Source organism: Meles meles, chromosome 3, assembly GCF_922984935.1.
Source record: "Meles meles chromosome 3, mMelMel3.1 paternal haplotype, whole genome shotgun sequence".
Lineage (NCBI taxonomy): Eukaryota > Metazoa > Chordata > Mammalia > Carnivora > Mustelidae > Meles > Meles meles.
The window spans coordinates 166,924,620-166,947,892 of NC_060068.1; the positions used below are offsets into that span (position 1 = coordinate 166,924,620).

Here is a 23,273-nt window from a genome sequence, read left to right on the forward strand (position 1 = left end):
GACATGTTCCTATCCAATTACTCATCCCTCAGAATCTCCATTTACGATTGGATCTAGTCCGTAGTTGACAACATAAAGAACAGCAACACCTTGGTTACAATTCGCTGCTTATTTTGATTGCACTGGAAATGAAAGAAGCATTCCCTCTGAATTTACACTAATGGAATGATTAAGAATAATTCACTTGAGATGTTGTTGATCGAGAACTTAACTTGCTACGAAGAATGAGAAGATCCTTTGTGAACAAACTCATTGCTTTTTTCCTCAAATGACCAGTCCATGGACAATCAGTAAAATAGGAGCTACTGCAAAGAACATGTACCAGATGGACAGGTTGACTTTTATTTGCTGTGGTGGTAATTAACTATCAATGTATAGTGAAATCAGTTTTTAAAGATTTTATTTATTATTTGAAAGAGAGAGAGAGAAAGAAAGCACTGTCTCTTGTGAGCAGGGTGGGGGGCAGGTGCAGAGGGAGAAGCACACCCCTCACCTAGTAGGGAAACTGATGCAGGGCTCCATCCCAGGACCCTGGGATCATGACCTGAACCAAAGGTAGACATTTAACCCACTGAACCACCCAGATGCCCCCAATGTACAGTGACATCAAACTAACTAATTTATTCCTGGTTTTGAGCTGAGTGTTTTGGCCAGATTTGTTTAAACATCACAACTGACATTATTTTACAGTGAGAGAAACTGAGGCCCGGGAAGATCCAGTTATGTCTTCAGTAAGAATGAGAATAAGATTTAACCATAAGCAGCTGGATTCTGAAAGTCAAACTAATAGCTCCCTTTCTTCAGTGTGATTGAGTTACTCATCTAAGTTTTTGAGCTGCTTTTTAATTTTAAGATTGCTGAAAATATAATTAAAATATCATAGTTCTCAGTAGCCTATTAAACAAAATTGATAGAAATTCAAAACAAGACAGTAAAAATATACAATATTTAATTCCTTAAGATATAGTAACTATGGACCTTATTAGATACTTGAAGGTATTCTAAACATTTTACATATGTTTCCCTGATGTAAATCTTACAACAACTTCAATTAAATCTGAAAAATGTTTAAATTATTATTTTTTAAAGATTTTTATTAGTGAGAACACAGGCATGAGAGAGAGAAAGAGAGAGAGAGCACAAGCAGGGGCAGAGGGAGAAACAGACTCCTCCTTGAGCTGGGAGCCTGATGCAGGGCTCCATCCCAGGACTCCAGGATCATGACCTGAGCTGACTAAGTCATCCAGGCACTGACTAAATTTAAAAAGTGTTTACTTGAACTATGACAATATTGACATTTGTTAGGCTGAAAAAGCAAATACCAAATTATACAGTTGTCTTATTAACAATTTTTTGGTATGTATTGAAATAAAATATTATTTGAGATTCAGTACCTTTTGTTTTCTAGAACAACCACAAAGTTCTTATAAGATTTAGACATAACTGAGAGTTTATTGACAAAATTCCATAGATCTGTAATACAAACTTACAGGTCTAATTTTCATGTGGATTGGATCTTGAGAGTCAATAATGAGTTTGCTTTTATTTTTAAACAAAATTTATATTATTCTAGTGACATACTAAAGGAAATCTCAGTGGCTAAGTGTCCAGATATTAGTTGTCTGTCAAATAAATAAATAAAATCTTTAAAAGAAAATACATGAGAAAACTGAGACTACCAGTTTAATATTGAAGCTGAACCCAAATTAGATTAATATTTGCCTAAACTTTACTTTCTTCCCACTAAAGCAGGCTGCTTCAGAGTCTCTGAAGAATAAACCAAAGTCTGGGTATAAAATGTTGGGGGAAGATAAAGTTAGCATCCAGTTACATAAATGGATACAAGTCAGGAGATCATATAGGACTATGTAAAAATGACTTAAGAAAATGAGAAAATCTTGGGGTGCCTGGGTGGCTCAGTCAGTTGAGCATCTGACTTCGGCTCAGGTCATAATCTCAGGGTCCTGGGCTGGAGCCCCAAGTCAGGCTATGTGTTCAGCAGGGAGTTTGCTTCTTCCTCTCCTGGTGCCCCTCCCTCAGTCATCCTCGCTCTGCCTCTCTCTCAAATAAATAAATAAAATCCTTATAAAAAAAAGAAAGAAAGAAAATCTTAATTAACCTAGAGGGAAATAAAAATATAACAACTATTTTTAATAACTGTAGATTATGATGCATTTATCTTTCTTTAAAGATGTGTTTTAATCATATTATGTGCTTCCAAATGGAAAATTTGAAGACACAAGGGTTATGCCTTTATTAAATCATTATAATTTTATAAAATGCTTAGTTTCACATCAAACAAACAAGAGAAGCTCTCTAAACTATCTATAACTCTTAATTTTACTAAGAGAAAAGTTGGAATGAGGAGGAGGAATAGGAAAAAAAAACAAGAGAAACTCATAGGAAACTGTCAACTACTATTTAAAAAGTTCAAAAGAAATGTTAGGATTTCAAAGAAGAGCATGTAATTGTGATTCTTGATGAAGCAGTTTTAAACTTAGTGTTGTTGTATGTGGCTTAGGTTCTTAATAAAATGTGGAAATAAATTGAACTGAATTTACTTTCATTTAATTATCTTCCCCAAGACAAAAACAAAACAAAACAAAACAAAACAAAAAAAACAATGACTAAGAGAAGACAGAGGGAAGAGATTTTGATTATTATCACATTAACAAAAAAAGTTTCCTACCTTGACCTGAATCATTACTCCTACATTTTTATTGCTTAAGGAATGAGATGTAATACTTTTTTGAGTAACTTGGTACTATCAAGTACTTTTTACAAAATATGTTTGAGAATTTAGCTTTTCCATTAGCTGTGAGAAAGTTATTAGGCAAATTAAAAGACACAATTTTAAGGAGAATGCTTACCTAATGAAGAGAAGAAAACTTTTTAAGGCATTTCTAAAAACTCATTTACAGAAAAGTAATAAAATTGTACGCTCTCAAGTGGTCTGCACAGATTAGGTTAATGCGTTCATTTTTGATTTCTATTCAGTTGTTAAAACAGGTTTCTTAGCAACAGTGGCTGCATATTTATATGGACTATACATTTGTTTCATCATATATAGATCATAAACACCTTTAAAAAATTAAATCTTATCTACTTACCAAATAAGCGTAAGGTGATTCAAATTCTGTATTTCAGGGTTTTGCTCATTTACACTGGTGTGTGAGGACAAATTAGACAGTCGATTACTACACTGTTGCGGTTAACTGCAATTAAAATATCATTTTAGCCTTAGATTGGCTGTGGGCTGTGACAAACCTAGAGTAGACATGGGATCTACACTCTGGAAGATCTTATCTCCTGAAAAATTATCTAGACATTTTAGGACAGGGTCATGTCTCTTCTGAAAATGTCTAGGAAATTCTAAGAAATGTAGGAGTAGTCCATTTCCAGTTTCATTGATGGCCAGTTCTTAATTGCTATCTTGGGCAGGACATCACAATGGAAAGTCGTGGTTGTTGCCTCACGGTTACGGTTTAGTCAGGCCCAGGTGTGAGTCTGTCACACAAAGACAGGACGTCAGGGAAATGCCAGAACTTAGTACTAGAGCCACTGTCTTGCAGTCTGATGGGCTGTAGGAAGATGCTGAAGGTGTATTGTTGAGTAGAAAAGGGTCAGATAAATTTCACTAGGACTCCAGAAGAAGGCAGGAAACTTTCTGAGAGGATCACAGAAAAGGGACGTACCAAAACTTTATGAAGTGACAGAGCCAAAGATTAGATGCCAGAGAATAGTGAGTAAGAGAGAAACAAAAACATGGTTGTGTGAAACAGGGCCTGGCCGTGTGTGCCCGTGCTCTGTGTTTTAGGGGTTTGTGTGGGAGCTTTGTAGTTTAGGTATCTTAACTTTCCTACTTTTGAAGTACATGACTTGGCTAACTTTGTTTGGCCTGGTGTTGTCTGCTTGTTGACTTTGCTGTGATTCCCAGGCTGGAGTCATGGTGATAAATGTATCGCTCATTAGCCTTTTGATGAGCAGAGCCCTTTCACATAAAATGTCCTATTTAAAAATGGTAAGACTACAGGATGATAGTTGTACAGCAAACATCGATAAGCTGTGTCAAAGATCAGCTCTAAAACTTTCCAACTATGTGAATTGGGGCAGATTCCTTAGTATCTCTGTGCTATAGTTTTTCCATTGGTAAAGTAGGGAGATGAATAATACTTAGTTTTTAGGGCTTTTGTGGGACTTTAATAAGACAACACGTGTGGGGTGGGGGGTGGGAGGTTGGGGAACCAGGTGGAGGGTAATAGAGAGGGCACATATTGCATGGAGCACTGGGTGTGGTGCAAAAACAATGAGTACTGTTACGCTGAAAATAAATAAGTAAATTTAAAAAAAGACAACACGTGTAAGTGTTTAGAACAGTATCTGGTACACGCCAAGATTTCAAGAATTTTATTACTATGATAAAAAATATGTGTTGGAAAAAGATTTTTTCACTCTGTATATCTGCTACATAAAGATTTATATAAATTCAGTTTCTGGGTATTTTTTTTTTTTGATTGATTTTCTTGGATTGTTTTAGTCCGACTCCTGCACATAAAGAACCCAACATCTGTTGTTAGCAAATAGGTAAACTAATAAAGAAGGTGAAGAGACATATTAGCTAAGTTCACTGCTTTGTTTATTTTTTAGAAAGTTGTCCTGATACACAGAATAATAGAACAACAGTGGCTCTTTTATACGTGTTTGAGGAAAATACTTCTGTACAATTGCCATATTGTCAATTACAAAATTGCCCCTTAGTTTCCACATATGATTTTTTTTTTTTTTCGTTTTCTATCTGTGGAAATGAAGATTCTACCCCGGTTCTGGCCTATGTTCTTTGCAGCTGAATTTAGACACTTCCCCCTCCCCAGATCTTCTCACAGCCACCAAGGAATCTTTCACTGCTTGGAAAAGTTTTAATATTCAGCAGGTTAAGGAAACCCATGGTCAGCTCTAGAATTTTAGTCTCTGCTGAGCTTTCAAGGTGTCAAGACCCTAAAATAATATGAACAGCAGGAGTACTAAATCTTTCATTATCTCCAGTTTCCCCTTGAGCATACTGACTTTGCAATAAAGAAGCTGTCATTGACACTCTTCTTTATTGCAAGGTGGGTAATAGCTACTGGGAGAAAAATAAGAAACTGTGTCAAGTTAGCCCGACTGCCATTATGATTCATGTGTAATCATTGCACATTTGCATCCACTCTCTTTATACACAGGTACTTCATAGATTGGAAGAGTGATGGGGACAGCTACTTTACAATAGACGGAACCGAAGGAACCATCGCCACTAATGAATTACTAGACAGAGAAAGCACCGCACAGTATAATTTCTCCATAATTGCGAGTAAAGTTAGTAAGTATGGCATGGACAGAATCAATGTTACACTGCAATTCTTTGGATTGAACACTCTTAAACAAGTCCCTGCTGAGGTGTTTTTCATTTTTGTACTGACAGCTGAGTGGTCTCCTGGGGAAACTCGGAAACCTGTTCCTTTTCTTCAGAGTATAAGTCCAGAGGAATTGTGACAGCTGCCAATGAGCCCTGTTTGCAGGCTTGCATGAATATCTAGTAGCACATTTCATTGTGTGACCTCATCCCTTTCCATGCTGTGCCCTAAAATATCATCCGCTGGCATTCCAACTTCTCTTCCACACCGGACCTCCGTAGACAATATCAGCAGCTCCTGAGGTCAGGCGGGAGGAATGAATTCTCACACGAAATCACGCATTGTGAAATAATTTCTGAAACTGAAGAGAGTATTTTTAAAATCACCCCCTTCCTTCTCTCTCCTTTTCTTAGAATGTAATTTTAATGTATTTTTTTTTTTAATGAATGTCACTGCAATATACAGGAGCTTTAAGTGCTTTTCTTTAAGGAGTCACTCAAAATCGAAAGTATTGTTAAGACCGATCCCTTGTGTTGATTTCTGCTTGGTTCAGAAGAGACTCCTCTAATCTGAGAGTGACATAGCTCTCAGTATGTTTGTCTGGACAACCTAGGGTACTGTCACGACTTCCTAAGGTAACAGATTGGAGAGGGGGTGGTTATCAATGTAGTTGTCTGCACAAGAAAGTGCATCTTCCCATCCATCTGCTTACGGTCTTTTGAAAGATTTGGGGAAATCCCTTCTGAGCACCTTTCATTTTGTTTTTCTCATTTTATTCTGTTTCTCTTGTACACATACTTTGGCAGCTAATTTCATTTTTTCTATGCAGGGGAGAGCTAACTGTGAATGCTTGAAGGGTTTTTGTTCAGTCTCAATTCAATGGGGTGTAAATATTAAACAGTCTTGTTTATCTTCAACAATTGCTTCCAAACATGAATAATTAGACACCTATTCTCAGGCCTTAATGGTATCTTCAGCTGATTTCATTATGTTGTCGTTACTCTGATTATTAAGGGTAAGATGAATGTAAAAGAACATGCAGGGTCCACCTTGTTTACGGGAACACTGACCTGTCATGGGAGTAAACTGACTTTCCCAAGGCTGCCATACTTGGGAGGTCACACAATGGGGTCAGGTTGACATTGCAGTTCATCTCTGCCTTCCAATCATACCTGCCAGTGTGCTTCGTATGCAGGTGAATCTGTCTTGGGGTCTCTAGCCAGGCCATTTGCTAGTGGAATACCACAACGCAACCTCTAGATGCCCCGTGAAATGGAACATACACCGAGACCAACCCTGCCCAGATGTTTACCTCACAACACTGGGAGAAGGACTAAAATAGTAATTAATTCAAGCAACTGCATTTTAGGGCCATTTGTTGTTACAGGAATGGATGACCGCAGAACTCAAGCACATCATAAGTTGAAACGGTGGCCCTCGCTGGTGGGGGGATAGATTCTCCGGCTGGAGAATTAGAGTGGAAAGGACAGAGGCAAGGACAGATACATGAGTCTCTCTTACCTGCCCCCATATAATACTCCATTGCTTGCCACAGCTTCTAGGGCTATAAATGGACTGACAGTGAGGGCAGTTGCCAAAACTTTGTCTTCTTATGTTGATGTGGGGGGCTCTGGACATCCTATCCACATAGGAACTTGACTTGGGAATCCAAAGTTGGGTTCCAACCTCTTAATTCCAGGGTCCCCTTGCATAGAGAAAACAGTTTTCTTAGGAGAGTTTATAGCATGATTTCTCAACTTTAGCTTCCTGTTTTAGCTTCCTGTTGTGTCCACTTGACCCTGAGGAAACTCACACGTCCTTGTCACACTGGACAGGGACTTCCCAGGCTGTGCGGCCATCTCCTTTCACATCTGCTCTCCTTGCTCAGTTAGGCTCTGAGAGCGGATCATCCGGTCAGCGGCCTGAGCAGACATAGCATCAGGAGAACAGAACGCCGGTCTCCCCTTTTCAGAGGACACCCGTTTTCTTTATGGTGTTTTCCTGGTTTCCTTTCACACCTGGTATCTTTTCCCCCCTCCTATACCATATCCTATTCCATTTGTTACTCATTATTCCTTTCATATTAACTTTGAATTATTTCACTCAGAAGGTTGGGGGATAACTTAACATATTGTAGTTAGAAAATAAATGTTGGTTTTCTAAGATCTTTGGCCAATGTGGTGAACGTGAATTAAGCTGTGGAGTGTAAGACCTCCCTGAACCATTCACTCTAATGGCTTGCACATGATAAGTGACAACTAAGCAGAGGCGGTCTCTTCAAATATTGCCAAAGACATATTGATCGTAACAAGAGATTATTTATTAGAAACTATCTGATCTTACCTAAAGCTTCCTATTAATAGACACAAAAACCGTATTTCTTGAAGTAGGAATAGGAGGCTTCCATACCTAAACTCAGGATGAAAGTCTGCAGATAGTTCATTAATCACCTGGGGCTCAGGAAGTTCTCTTTCTCCCCAGCGGCTGTGTAGACCACCCAGACCATCACCATGGTGTGAGGGTGGGATAGTAGTGGCTCTGGTACCTCGTCAGAGACTCTACTTCACCCACCTAGACAATGAAAGGAGGGTGTGTGCACTTTTGCAGTAGAAGCACCTGTCACTGAGCCTTGATTTTAGATTTTTCACATTTAGAGAAATCTATATATATATATTTTTTTAGCTGTCAATATGATTAGGGCAAATGCTGGCTCAAGTTTTTACCTAAATGCAAATTAGAAAATCCTAGTGTGTGGATTCTCATTAGTTATGTTGGTCCTTACTGGGAAATATGCAGAACTGGGACTTAGACACATAATATATACCTTATCCATTTATCCATATATGTGTGTGTGTGTATAAATCTTATACAGTATAAGAGTGATGTCAAATTAACATTTCTAAAATAGGTACCCCTGTACTGTACCGGTACCTATTCCAAGACCACTGTGTAGTGGAAGGAAGTCTGCTGGGGTAAATGCTATGTATCTATGTGAAAAATAAGGAGGCTGAATGCATACCACATGGTAATTAAAGATTTACAATAAGAATAGCTTATTATGGGTTTTATTTTGCTTGAATTCACAGAGTTTAAAAGTAAAATTTATTCATATTCTAATGCATAAGGCTGTTTTCATTGATCAAACTAGCCAGCTGAGCAGGAAACTATCCACATGGTGAATGACTGAGAAATAAATAATTTACACTTGTACTGCCAAGGAGAAAAAAATTATGTAAGTATACTTTAATGCAGAGTTAACTAGCATGTGCTTTGGCCTGACCCTCCCATAAAAAAATCTCAGGCAAAGGAAATATTACAATGATTGAACAACTTCCAATTAATTAAAATACAGTCATTAATCAGTGTTGCTGTAGTTGGAGATCCAAATAATTTTATTAGACTTCTTTTTTTTTTAAAGATTTTATTTATTTATTTGACAGACAGAGATCACAAGTGGGCAGAGTGCAGGCAGAGAGAAGAAGGGAAGCAGGCTCCCTGCTGAGCGGAGAGCCTTATGTGGGGCTCGATCCCAGAACCCGGGGATCATGACCTGAGCTGAAGGCAGAGGCTTTAACCCACTGAGCCACCCAGGCACCCCAATTTTATTAGACTTCTAATAATCCTTTTATACTTCATTGGTTTGCTGTTTTTATGATACTAATCCTGAGAATTTTAAGAAAGATAGAAGTTCTAAAACTTCACTTCTTCAAATTATCAGAAACTTTCAGTACACAAATGTTTCCAATTTTTTGTCAGCATTACTATAATAACTATCATTAGACAAAGATAATTAAAGCTTAGAACATATTTCATATAATTGTGAAATAAACAAATGGTACCAGAGACAATTCTACTTTTCTTGGTCAATAGTTATCCATTTATTTGCATTTATTATGAAACAGGTCAAAAATCAGTGAAATGACTCCCTAACTTCATATTTGGGGAAAATTTTGTATGCAAGCATATCATTATGAGTTGGGATTAAATTGTTGGGTAATTATTTTTTGAGGTTATTTGGTATATAGAGCTATTTTATAATAACTTCTTTTTACTTCAGAATAATGCAAATGATAACATTTTCATGTGTACAGAAAAATTAAACTCTGGCATTACTAGCCACAATTCAAGCTAAACATAAATTCAAACATGTGCTTTCATAAGTTTGTATAAAATATCATTTATGTGCAAAATACAGCTTGTTGTGAGTTATGAGAAAAATGAAACTGAAGTCTATGCTTAAGGATATTAAAGTTTAGGAGCAGTCAGAAATTCACCAAAATAGAGAATTTTAGTAAATTATAACAATGCCAATTATAGTTAATTCCAGGGACTTCAAATTTAAGGGTGTTCTTAAACAAACTCCAGGGGGAAGTTGTGAAAGGTTATAAATGATCAAAGTGTGGTCATTCAATGATAAAGGGTTTAAACATAAAGAATTAGATTTTGTGATAGAATTTTCTGAAGAATTTCATCTGCCTGCATGCCATATAGTTAACCATGATGTGATGTTCTTAGACCAAATGAGAAGAAAGTATCTAATTTTTCTGAAAAAAAAAAAAATAAACTAAAGAATTCTACTAGTTTAATATGCATTAAATTAAGATGAGTGTTATGGTCCACACTGTGAGTGTGAGAAAATGTAAGCTCCAAGATAGTTCATTGTAGCTCTGTGTCACACTGGGCGTGGTGACCAAAGAAGATGGGAATCCTGGACTCTCTTCCAAAACAGAATTTCACAAGGACAATTAGTCACTTGTCTAAGCTTATTGGATATATTTTAAGTAAGTTATTAGTTGAACTAGTCAATGTGATCATATGCATAGATAGAGTACAAAATAGTGAAAAGTTATACATTTGCAATGTACATAAAACTGAGTGGACATTTTTGTTAGTCCATGGGGCACCTGGGTTACTCAGTCATTAAGCATCTGAATTTGGCTCAGGTCATGATACCAGGGTCCTGGGATCAAGCCCCACGATGGGCTCCCTACTCATCGGGAAGCCTGCTTCTCCCTTTCCCACTCCCCCTGCTTGTGTTCCTTCTCTCGCTGTCTCTCTCTGTCAGATAAATAAATAAAAAGATAAATAAATAAAAAGAAAGAAAGAAAGAAAGAAAGAAATTTTTGTTAGTCTTGACATCTATTTATCTATCTATTGTCTATCATCTATCTACCTATCATCTATCTATCTATTATCTATCTATCTATCTATCTAGACTTGTTAGACTGCTTATCTATTGTAATTCTATAGTGAACTGGCATGTTTCAGAAATTTGATTGTGTACTGACTGACATCTATTAACTACCAGTATAAAATCACCTCATTTTTTCCATCAAATCAAGGGTTTTATTTGCTTTCCAAATACTAATTTCTGTGGTTAGATTGAAGTCACTTGAGAAGAATTTTTAAAATTGTAGAGAGTTTAATATGAAGTGAAACGGCACCTACAGTCTTATTGACCATGGGTTAAGAATTCAAGGAAAATATGCTGACGATCGTGGTACCGGTGGGGCACGATACACAGACCTTTCCTGTTTTATCAGCTGTACTGAGCCCACTTTCTTCTCACTTTAGTCTGTTTTTGAAAGAATATTTGTTCATTGATATTTTCAATTTGCTAGAAGGCACTACGCTCTGTGTTAAACTCTGGAGGTTTTAAGATGAATATGAAGCAGTTCCTGCTCTAAAGGAATTCTGAATATCTAAGGCTTTATGTTACTACAAATATTTAAAATTAATGATATGTTTTCTCTAGTGTTTCCATTGGGGGAAAAATTGATTGGCGGTATTTTTAAGGTTCCTTTTTCTTTAGAGATCAGTTTTTGTCACCAACAGCATAGAAAGTAATATTTGACTTTAGCATAGATATATATGAATAATTTAAATCCTCTTTATGAATTGCTCAGTCTAGATACAGATCATACTACTGTAATTGAACAGAGCTATTATTAGGTATGGTTTATCTTAACTTGTAATTTCAAAATGAACTGATTTAAAGAGAAAAGAGAAAGAAAGCTTGTGTTACTTATCCATTGTATCTTGTTCAGTTTGCATTATAATTCAGTTTTTTTGTCATAAAAAGCTAAGACTTCATTCTTGAAGTTATTGTAGTTGCAGTTTAGTACATAGTCACAAAATTGAATTTTTAACACTGATAGTTATTCAAAAGCAGATGTCTTCTTTAAATAAAGAAGCCTATCAATTCCAGCATATTTTAACATACTAGGAACCCTGTGTTTGTCAATGCTTTACAGTTTTCAAACCATTTTCAACTACTTTTCTCATGGGTCCTTGGAAATATCCTATTATTTGGCCAGTAGTTATTGAATAGGCAGAGGGAGTTTGAGAAGTAGGCTCCCCGAAGAGCAGGGGGAGCCTGATGTTGGACCCGATCCCAGGATCCTGAGATCATGACCTGAGCCGAAGGCAGTTGCTTAACCAACTGAGCCACCCAGGTGCCGCCAAAATACTTAATTCCGAAGAGTAATGCCTACGCTGCTTATTGAGGTCACCATACTGTGAGAGATCCCATTTACATTCAATGGTCAAAGTGGTGGGTTTTTTAAAATTATGTATTAAATATTCAATTTAAATATTAAATATTCAATTCAATACATAATTATTTAATTATTTAAATATTCAATTTAAATATTAAATATTCAATTTAATACGTAATTATTTAATTATTTAAATATTCAATTTTAATATTAAATATTCAATTCAATTAAATAAATAAATCAATAAATTAAATAAATAATTTAAAAAACCCACCACTTTGACCATTGAATGTAAATGGGATCTCTCACAGTATGGTGACCTCAATAAGCAGCGTAGGCATTACTCTTTGGAATTAAGTATTTTGGCGGCACCTGGGTGGCTCAGTTGGTTAAGCAACTGCCTTCGGCTCAGGTCATGATCTCAGGATCCTGGGATCGGGTCCAACATCAGGCTCCCCCTGCTCTTCGGGGAGCCTACTTCTCCAACTCCCTCTGCCTGCCACTCCACCTGCCTGTACTCTCTATGTGTCTGTCAAATAAAAACCAAAATCTTAGAAAAATTAAGTATTTTCATGTACATGGGAAGATCTCAGGCGGTGTGCCTCCTTATTCTCTGAGTTAGTGGATAGATATCATGGAGCAGTGAAAAGCATAATAAGACTTGGATTCCAGTCATGGGTCTGACAAAAAAAAAAAGAAAAAGAAAAGAAAGAAAGCAGGATTATACCAAAGTTTTCTCAGCTCTAAGTGGGGAATTACAGATCTGTAATTTTCAAACTTGTAGATCATTAGGATACTTTGTCAAATGAAATCTTATGTGGAATCCCAGTGTACTACATTGAAGAGAACTATGGATAAAGCCAATGATTTTTCTTTGCCCCTATAAAACTCCTTATCCCTAAGGAGGATATCATGAGGGGTATAAGTTCATATCAATTCTAACTTCCTTTTTAAATTTAAACTTTAGTTTTCCCATCCATGAGCATGGAATTTTCCATTTCTTTGCGTCATCTTCAATTGCTTTCATCAGTGTTCTCTAGTTTTCAGAGTACAGGTCTTTTACCTCTTTGGTTAGGTTTTAATATTGCACTGGAACATTAAAGAAAAACCTTTTAAAAATAAGTAAAAATAAGTAAAATGTAGTTTTCCTAGGATTTATTAAAGGTTACAATGGTAGTTACTAGTGAACCATTTCTAAGAGATTTCTGATTACAGGTTCCAAATATGGGCATACCTTTGTGTCTCTACCTTCCCATATGTTCTTCTGACAGTGAAACTAACATTCCTTCAAGAAGTGGGTTCGGTCCTCCTTCCCCTTAAATTTCGAAGTGGACTAGTGACAGCCCTAACAAATGCAGAGGAGATGCATTTCAATGTAACTGTGTTAGGTCATAAATCCAAGAGTTTCTGTCCAGATTTCTCTCATTTTTGAAGTACTTGTCCTTGAATTTTAGTCACTATGCTGCAAAGAAGACCAGTCTACAAAAAGAGACCATGAATGAGTGTTCTTATCTCTCTACTTCTAGCTAGGCTTTTAACAAAGCACCAGCATCAAGTACCAGCCATGTGAATAAATGAAATTTTAGATAACAAAAGCCCCAATTCAGGAAGAAATGCCGGTCTTCCTTTCTTTTCACTTCCTTCTTTCCTTCCTTCCTTCCTTCCTTCTTTCCTTTTTCTTTCTTTCTCCTTCCTTCTTCTCCCCTCTCTCCCCCCATCTTTGTTTGTTTGTTTGTTTGTTTCTCACTTGCTTTCTTTCTTTCATGGTTTAGGTACATTTCATTTGTTTTCTTCCAAGATCATTCTACAAAAGAATGGATTTAATAACTGAAGGCCAGGCAAGGCAGTGAGAGCAACTTCCTCTTTCCCAGAGCCCTGCACCTGTCCCTGTGTTCCTCAGTTATGTCCTGCTCCTGTGCATGGGGGTAGAGAGCTTACTACTTTCATCCCCCACCTTGCCCAGAACAGGACCTACCACCTAGCACCCCCTGCCCTTAGCCCCCTTTCTCACATGTTGGTCCTGGTTACAGGTGGCCATGGTAAGAACTGTTGGGATCCAATAGGAGTTCTAAATCCCAGAAGGCCATGGGCACAGCCCGTGAATACTTCTTCCACTAATTTGGTGCCTCAGAAATGCTGTTGGGTCCAGCACCTCAATCACAGAAGCCAGCAGCACATTCTGTGGGAAGAGAGAACCAGAGCTTCAGACCTTAGCCAGAAGCTGTGCAGGTACATACAGTCAGACTTGAAGGGGCAGTGACCATCCTCCCACATGAAGAACTGGCATTGGATGGTCCAAGCCTTGAAGTTCCTGATGAGTTGCTTCTTCTTAGTCTCCTGGTTCAGCCAGAGTTTGTTGGGGGTGATGTAGCTAGAATGGATATGGTGCTGGGGACAGCCTTCATGATGTCTTCTGGGAAGTCCCATCACCTCTTTTGCCAGGGTGCGTAGGTGCCTAGGCAGTGGGTGTGGATGAAGTTGGGCAGGAGGCCTCTGACTCGTCCCACACCTTGTCCATTCAGGTGCCATACATGAAAACCTGACTTCCTGTTTCCTATCAAGGTCCAGGCCCTGAAATTGGGCCATGAGCTCCTAGGTAGGGTCTGCCTTGGGCTGAGAGTGCTGGGAATAGCTATGATCCCTATCAGCAGATAACAGAGACAGGGAGTTCTGGAAACTGTCACCAGCCTCCTTGCCTTGCTGGCCAACCCCTGTAGATCAGGATCTGTGCCCCAGCAGGCCCCCACTCAGCTGCAATCCATAGGAACATAGGGCAGGTAAATGGGCTCAGACCCCCATTCCAGGCTGCCTGTAGCTATGGAGGCTGATAGCTGTATCTATTTCCATAGAAACACAAGCCTTCCTGGAAATATCTGCAGACCTTGGATATCTTCCTGTAGTGAGTAAAGCAGCAGCTGGACCCCTAGTGACAGGCCCTATAGGCAAGATTTCTGCATGATGGTTGGGAACAGGGGCTACTCATGTTATGAGGCCTGCTGGGCCCATTCCAGCTCAAGCCCTAGTGAGAATCTTTTCTTTAATATATATTTTAATATTTTTTATGACCCAGATTACTTATCTATTGCTCCATGAGAAATTATCATAGAGTTTCTTTGGGTCAGGAATTCTGAAAGGGTTCCTTTATTTATTTATTTATTTATTATTTGGATTTTATTTATTTAAAAGAGAGGGGCGCCTGGGTGGCTCAGTGAGCTAAGCCTCTGCCTTCGGCTCAGGTCATGATCTCAGGGTCCTGAGATCAAGCCCTGCATCCGGTTTCTGCTCAGCTGGAAGCCTGCTTCCCTCTCTCTCTCTGCCTGCCTCTCTGCCTACTTGTGATCTCTGTCAAATAAATAAATAAAATCTTTAAAAAAATAAATAGAAGAGAGAGCGAGAAAGAGAGAGCAAGTATGAGCGGGGCAGAGGGAGAAGCAGGCTCCCCACACTGAGTGGGGAGTCCCCCGTGTGGATCAATCCCAGGATCTCAGCTGAGACTGTGACCTGAGCGGAAGGTAGACATAACTGATGGATCCACCCAGGCGTCCCTGAAAGGGTTTGTCTAACAAAAGAATTGCTTAATATCTCCTTCACGAAATCTGGGAGACTTGACATCTCTGGGTCTGGAATCTTCTCAAGACTTCAGAAACCCAAAGTCACTAAAACCTTTTGCTTTCTGCAGCTAATCCAACTCCAAGAAGCAATATCGGCCTTATTATCAAAGAAGACAGCGTATTTGGGATTCGTTTGGGTTGTTGTAACACATGTCACTATTTTGTTCCTTTTGTTGTTAAGTAATTTTTATTGTATGGATATGTCACACAGTGTTTATCCATTCACCAAAGATAGACATTCGCATTGTTGTCAGTTTTGAAGTGTATACATAATACTTCAATGTGCATTCGAACACAGGTTTTTGTGTGGACGTTTCTTTCATCCTCTTGGGTAGAAACTTAGGAGGGGAATTGTTGCACTGTAAGTTTATGTTGAATGTTTACAGAAAGTTCCAACCTGTTTTCCAAAGTGAATTTTCTGTTTCCATCACCAGCAATCCTTTCCATCAACAGCCCATTTTATTTCTCTAAGCAATGATTTGTGAATTTCTGCTTTTAAGTCCTGCATTTATTTTGTTAAATTTATCCCCATATATTTTATTATCTTTGGTTTTATTGTGAATTGAGTTTTTCTGTCTCAGTTTCATTCTTTCCAATTTGGATACTTGAATTTTTTAAAATTTTATTTTCATTTGATTATACACTGGTGCCCATTTCTACCCTGTGCCCAATATTAGAGAGAAAGCACTCACTCTTTCACTGCTGAGTATGACGTTAGCTGTAGGGTTTTTATAGATAGACGAGAGCAGGTTGAAGATCTTGCCTCCGATTTGTCACTCTTTTCTTTTTTTAAATTAACATATAATGTATTATTTCAGTCCTACATAATTCACAGCACTCACCATAGCACATACCCTCCCCAATGTCCATCACTCTACCACCCCATCCTTCACAAACTCCCACTCCAGCAACCCTCAGTTTGTTTCCTGAGAGTAAGAGTCTTTTATGGTTTGTCTCCCTCCCTGGTTTCATCTTGTCTCATTTTTCCTTCCCTTCCCCTATGATCTTCTGTCTTGTTTCTCAAATTCCTCATATCAGTGAGATCATATGATAATAGTCTTTCTCTGATTGACTTATTTTGCTTAGCATAATACCCTCTAGTTCCATCCATGTTGTTGCAAATGTCAAGATTTGGGGATTTTCAATGGCTGCATAGTATTCCGGGGTGTGTGTGTGTGTGTGTGTGTGTGTGTGTGTGTGTGTGTGTGTTATGACATCTTCTTTATCCATTCATGTGTTGATGGACATCTAGGCTCTAGATGACTTTTTAAAAATTATGAATGGATGTAAGGTTTTGCCAAATACTAATTCTGAATCTATTTCAGACTGCCATGGGTTTTTTGTTTGAATTCTTCTATTAATATTGTGTGTTGGATTGGTTATTCTTGGACATTAAATTAACCTTACATCTTCAGGATAAATGTCATTTTGTTACTGTGTAGTAATTTTTTAGTATGCTCTGAAACTCATTTGTTAATATTTTGTTAAGGAATTTTTATGCTTATGTTTTTGAGTGGTATTAGCCCATATTTTTTGTTTTGTATTGTTTTCTTGTGATATTTTTCTTTGGCTTTAGTAGCAGTATACATAGAATGAATTGGTGTTTCCTTCTCCATTTTCTGAAAGTTTGTGAAGAATTGGTATTATGTGGCCTTTAAATAGTTGATAGAATTCCCCCAGTGAGGTGTCTGGGTGTCCCAGTCAGTTAACTGTCTCCCTTCAGCTCAGGTCATGATCCCAGGGTCCTGGGATCCAGCCCTACATCCAGTTCTCTACTCAGAAGGAAGTCTGCTTCTCCCTCTGCCTCTGCCTGCTGTTCCGCCAGTTTGTGCTCTCTCTCTCTTCAAATAAATAAATGAAATCCTTATCTTTTTTTTTAAGATTTTATTTATTTATTTGACAGAGAGAGATCACAAGTAGGCAGAGAGGCAGGCAGAGAGAGAGAGAGGGAAGCAGGCTCTCTGCTTAGCAGAGAGCCCAATGAGGGACTCTATCCCAGGACCCTGAGATCATGCATGACCTGAGCCAAAGGCAGCGGCTTAACCCACTGAGCCACCCAGGCATCCCGAAATCTTTATCTTTAAAAAAAAAAAAACAAAAAACCTCCAAAAAATTTCCAAAGTTTAAAAAAAAAAGGAAAAAAAAAAAAAAAAGAATTCCCCCAGTGAAGGTGCGTGTGCATGAGTTTTTTCTTGCTTGGGAGACTTTTAATTACAACTTGATTTTATTTATTTGCTGAAGGTCTATTAAGGTTTTGTATTTTAAAGGTCAGTGTTGGTAATTTGTGTCTTTCTAGGAATTTGTTCAGTTCATTTACATTGACAAGTTTTTGGCAAAAATTCATAGTATTCTATATAGTACTTTAACTCATTTATGATAAACAGTGACCTTTTCCCCTTATTCCTTGTTTTTGAAATTTGGGCTTTACTTTTTGTTTTCTTAATTGAAACTATACTTGAAAATAGTACTAATAAGGGAATTCTAACTCAGACTGACCCAGAAAGCTCATGGAGCTCACTGAGATACCATCAAGGGATGGAGAAAGAACTTTTGAAAGCACAAGGGATAAAAACAAAACGATTTCTTGATTAGATTATGTGAGCCAAAAACTATTAATAAGCTTGTTATTAAATATAAGCAACATGCATCAATAATAATTAGAACGTAAATGATTTGACTACAAAGAACACAGCAATTAGTCATGTAAGATTTTGGTTATTTAAAATTCACTAAATTTAGGGATGCCTGTGTAGCTCAGTCCATTAAGCACCTGCCTTCAGCTCAGGTCATGATCCCAGATCCTGGATCTCGTACTGCATCGGGCTCCTTGCTCAGGAGGGAGCCTGCATCTCCCTCTGCCTACTGCTCCCCCTGCTTCTGCATGCTCTCTCTCTCAATCTCTCTCTCTCTGTCGAATAAATAAATAAAATATTTAAATTAAAAAAAAATAAAACAAGGGCGCCTGGGTGGCTCAGTGGGTTAAAGCCTCTGCCTTCTGCTCAGGTCATGATCCCAGGGCCCTGGGATCGAACCCGCATCGGGCTTTCTGTTCAGCAGGGAGCCTGCTTCCTCCTCTCTCTCTCTGCCTGCCTCTCTGCCTACTTGTGATCTCGGTCTGTCAAACAAATAAGTAAAATCTTTTAAAAAGTAAAATAAAATAAAATTTACTAAATTTATATTTGAAACTTCCCCCTAAGTATTCAGTGATAACTAGTTTCTGCACGGCGAAAATGTTATAATAATGCTCATGCTAAGTTGTGATTACAAAAATTTCATCATTGCTGTCCCAAATACAGATTAGATGAGTCAGATGAAAAAGTGTCATTAGTTCCTCAACTTAATTTTCTGAATTATATGCATAAATGAAAAAAAAGTCTATATGACTCCAACAAATTACATTTTCTTGTTAAAAATTCATTGCTTAAGTATGGTAGTTCTTGAACAGAAATGTTACTGCTTTCCCAATTCCCTTGTCCCTCTGCCCCTCCCCAACTCATGCTCTCCCTCTTTCTCTCAAATAAACAAACAAAATCTAAACACAAATGAACAATACACACAAAGCTCTCTTCTTTATGTGGCCTCGGGACTTGCACTTTATATACCATGCAAAATAGAAAGTGGAAACTGATTTTTATGTTGGCAGAAATTGAATAGGCTAAGTAATTCATATACATTCCTAAACTAATCTGTAATATTAATTTGTTGTCTATTTTTTCAATTTTAATTTTAGCTGTTTTTAGATAATTTAGATAAATTTTAGTTGTTTTCTAATTCACAATATATATTTGAGTTTAAGAGCATGAATTTGGTACTAGAACCCCATCTTATTACTTCCAAATTGGGATTTCATCAAGATCAAAAGCTTTTGCACAGCAAAGGAAACAGTTAACAAAACCAAAAGACAACTGACAGAATGGGAGAAGATATTTGCAAACGACATATCAGATAAAGGGCTAGTATCCAAAATCTATAAGGAACTTAGCAAACTCAACACCCAAAGAATAAACAATCCAATCAAGAAATGGGCAGAGGACATGAACAGACATTTCTGCAAAGAAGACATCCAGATGGCCAACAGACACCAAATTGTGACTTTTGGAAGAGTCACATCCCCTTTCTGTTCCTCAGAGATAAACATGCAATAATAGGGATAATAATAGTGTCTATAACAGAGTTACTGTGAACCTTAAAAGACTTAATCTATGTAACATACTTTAGTATAGGTACACTGTAAGCATTATAAAATATTAGGCATACACTTTTAAAATTTTGTTGTTATTTTTGATAATTTCCAGTTTCTTCTTAGGAAAGTGAACCAAATATAACCAAATCGTTGAATCTTATCTACATATTATGCTATAGGAGTAATTGATCCAAAAATAGATACAGAGCTAGATAACCTCCAAGAAGTGCACTTGGTAATGAATAATGTAATTTACCAAAGGTGAGCTAACGTTTTGTAAAACACCACCACTTATTTAATACAACAAACCTATGAATTTAGGACTGTAATACTGTGTGCTTTATAGGGAAAAATCAAGTTAAAGGTAGATTAAATAGCTTGTGAAAACAGCCAACATTTTCTACCAAATAAGATAATTCCCTGTGGCCAATATTAATTTTTAAACCATAGATATTTTCTGCACCCATCTCCCGAGATTACCGATACACCTTCTTTAAGCACATCCCCTATTACAGAACATACAATTCATCCTTACTTTGTGTTATCTTTGTGTGTCCTGCTACATGATGATGGGTTTCACAGCATCATGTGTGAATATGTAAACATTTATTATAATACTGTTTATAGTGCTTATTGTTTTCTAATAAATTTTAGCACAGCAAGATAGTGGAGAGTTGGCAGAATCAGTCATGTGTTGAGATTTTGTATGCTTCTTCCAAAGAATCCAAATAGAAGTCTCAAAGAATACTAGTGTTATGACTCTTCAGTAGCACTGCAGATGAAGGTTAAACACTTAAATCAATCCATAGAGAAGGTCTGGTGGCATACACATGGTATTTGGATTTCCATAGTCCTGGATTTGAACCTTAATTTCTCATTCCCCTAAATGTGTGACTCTATACAAGGTCCTTCAACAATTTGGGGCAGTTTATCCACCTGTAAAATTTCATATGGTAAAATTTTAAAGCAGAAAATGTAAGCTGTGCATGCTATGCCTTACTAATTTAATTGTTTTGAGTCTTCTTCAGCAAATGACAGGGAGGCAGGTAATATATCAAGGGCTGGGGCTAAAACTTGTGATGGGACTTAGTAATTTTTCAAAACAACACTTTTTTAAGATATACTGTAGGAAGAAAATCTTGTTTATTCTTTCTTTTCTTATCACCAGCAAGTCATTTTGGCGTGTATCCTAGCTTTCCATAAACTATGTCTTCTACTTCCTTAAGTGTGTTTTTTAAATCTTTATTTATAAAAGCCCTGTCTCCTTCATTTTCCTTGTACTTTATCATCCTTTTCAGGAAGAATCATTTTGAAAGAACTTTTTAAATATGTAGATGATCCTACCCAATGAAGTTTTAATTATATGGACGCAACATAGAAAACATGTTATCCAGTGAAAATTATCACTACTGGTGAAAGTTGGTTCTGTGAACTAACTCTGGTATGATGGCTACATGCTTGGTAAAATACTAGCTAGACAGTTGACCTTAACTTCGGTGGTGTTGAATTTCAGGGATAAACACTGGTATGATGCACTGCTAGTCCTCCAACAGCAAAACATTGATACCATACTCACCCATCCTTTTATCATTTATATTTGGCACATGGCAGAGTTTCCCATAAAGGAAGGATCATTTAGATTCTTTATAATAGCTGATTAGAAAAAGTAATATTAAGGGATGGTTGGTTAAGCCTCTGACTCTTGATTTTGGCTCAGGTCATGATCTCAGGGTCTGGGATGCAGCCCTGCACTGGGCTCTGTGCTCAGTAGGGAGCCTGCTTGTCTCTCTCTCTCTGGGCTCCCTACTCCACCTCAACACACACTCTCTCCGAAATAAATCTTTTTAAAAAAAAAAAAAAAAAAACAGTTTAATACTATTTAGTATAAGAGCAATAAATGACCTGATTTTATAATTGTCTGTTCTCTTTTTATGTTTTCAACAGGTAACCCATTATTAAGCAGTAAAGTCAACATATTGATTAATGTCTTAGATGTCAATGAATTTCCTCCAGAGATATCTGTGCCATATGAGACAGCTGTGTGTGAAAATGCCAAACCAGGACAGGTATCTTATCAATATTGTTAACTAATAACATAAAAAGACCTACTATATGAATATGTTTCAGGGTATAAGACCACACATAAATGCACGTGCGCACACACACACACATCAATATCGATATCAACATTGATATTGATAATGATCGAGGGATAGGTAGATTTTTTTCCCTGGATCATATGTTTTCATTAAAAAAAATAGGGGATATTAACCTTATAATTAGGGGTGTATTTATGAATGCAGAAGTAACATCCCGATGGATAAAGTGATGATGGTCTAGTGAATATTCTTCATATAACTAAAAGTCTAAGATTACAAATCTGCTCTATTTTCACTCCTTTACTATGGAATTTCTATGGAAACTGTGACCATAAACCTTGCAAGCACACAACTTTAGAGTGCTTTCTTCTACAGTGTTTCTTGCTTTGCTCACATGCTTTATGAAGGGGTATCTCAGAAAAGCTCTGTAGCCCATTAAAAATGTAAGGCTTCTTTCTCTAGTGGCTTTGAGTAGAACATCTGGGTTATTCAAAATCTCTGAATTACATTTTCCTTATTAAGTCAATATTGTTCTGGTTCTAATGGAAGATGTCATGAGGGATGACCACCCGGTTATAAAAGTTACTGTCAGAATCCTAGATTTAATGTGATTGTTGGTGTTGGTGTTGGTGTTGGGTAGCCAGTTTTTTTTTTTTTTCCTAGACTATTATAGATGGATGAATAAAATAACATATGTTATAATGTGATATGATGATATGATATAATGACTGAATCAAGCAAGAAAAAATGATGAGAGTATGTCATGAAATAAGAATATGATTAATCCAATACTGTGCACCTAAGTTTCAAAGGAAAAATATATCAGTATGCTTGGTTCATTTTGTATTTTAACCACCTTTAAATAGCATAACTATTCATTTAAGTAAATTTAAAGTTTTAATTACTACTGAAAAAATATTGATATTTGAAACAGTATCTTTATTGAAAAAGGTTATTCTTTAATCTTCAGTATTTGTTTCAATTTGAATGTTTTATACTAGATAATCTGTTTATATGTAGAAAAATCTGTTCCATAATCCTAATCCTGTGATGTCTAGTAGCTATGTAGTTATTAAATTAAAATTAAATAAAATTAAAAATCAGTATTCTCCTTATTACTAGTCACATTTCATTTGCTCAATGGCTGTATGTAATAAGTGGCTACCATTTTTTTGTCCATATAGATATAAAATATTTCCATCAGTACAGAAACGTCTAGTGGACTGTGCTGCTCTAGTGCTTTCTCTGATAATTTGGGGAAATATTAACTTTATTACAGCATGACTTATTTATAGAAAAATTTGCATCCTTAACTTTGAATAGACACAGAAATGCATTAAAATGAAGATTAACCCTTTATCACCTTAAATGTGCCACAATTTACGTGGGATAAGGCCAGTGCCCACTTCAGTGTCTAAAAGAGTTAATGCTACATCAATGTTTAAACAAATAATAAACCATTTTGGTTATTTGAGAAGTTACAAGAGGTTTTC

General features: G+C 36.9%; 1 protein-coding gene across 1 annotated transcript in view; it reads left to right on the top strand.

The window, feature by feature from the left end:
* Positions 1-23,273, top strand: part of CDH12 (cadherin 12) — a 1,016,740-nt gene that overhangs the window by 981,789 nt on the left and 11,678 nt on the right. The window contains exons 9-10 of the mRNA XM_045998702.1: positions 5,220-5,356; positions 21,626-21,747. Coding sequence (XP_045854658.1) covers positions 5,220-5,356; positions 21,626-21,747 — 259 coding nt within the window. The remainder of the gene's footprint in view (positions 1-5,219; positions 5,357-21,625; positions 21,748-23,273) is intronic.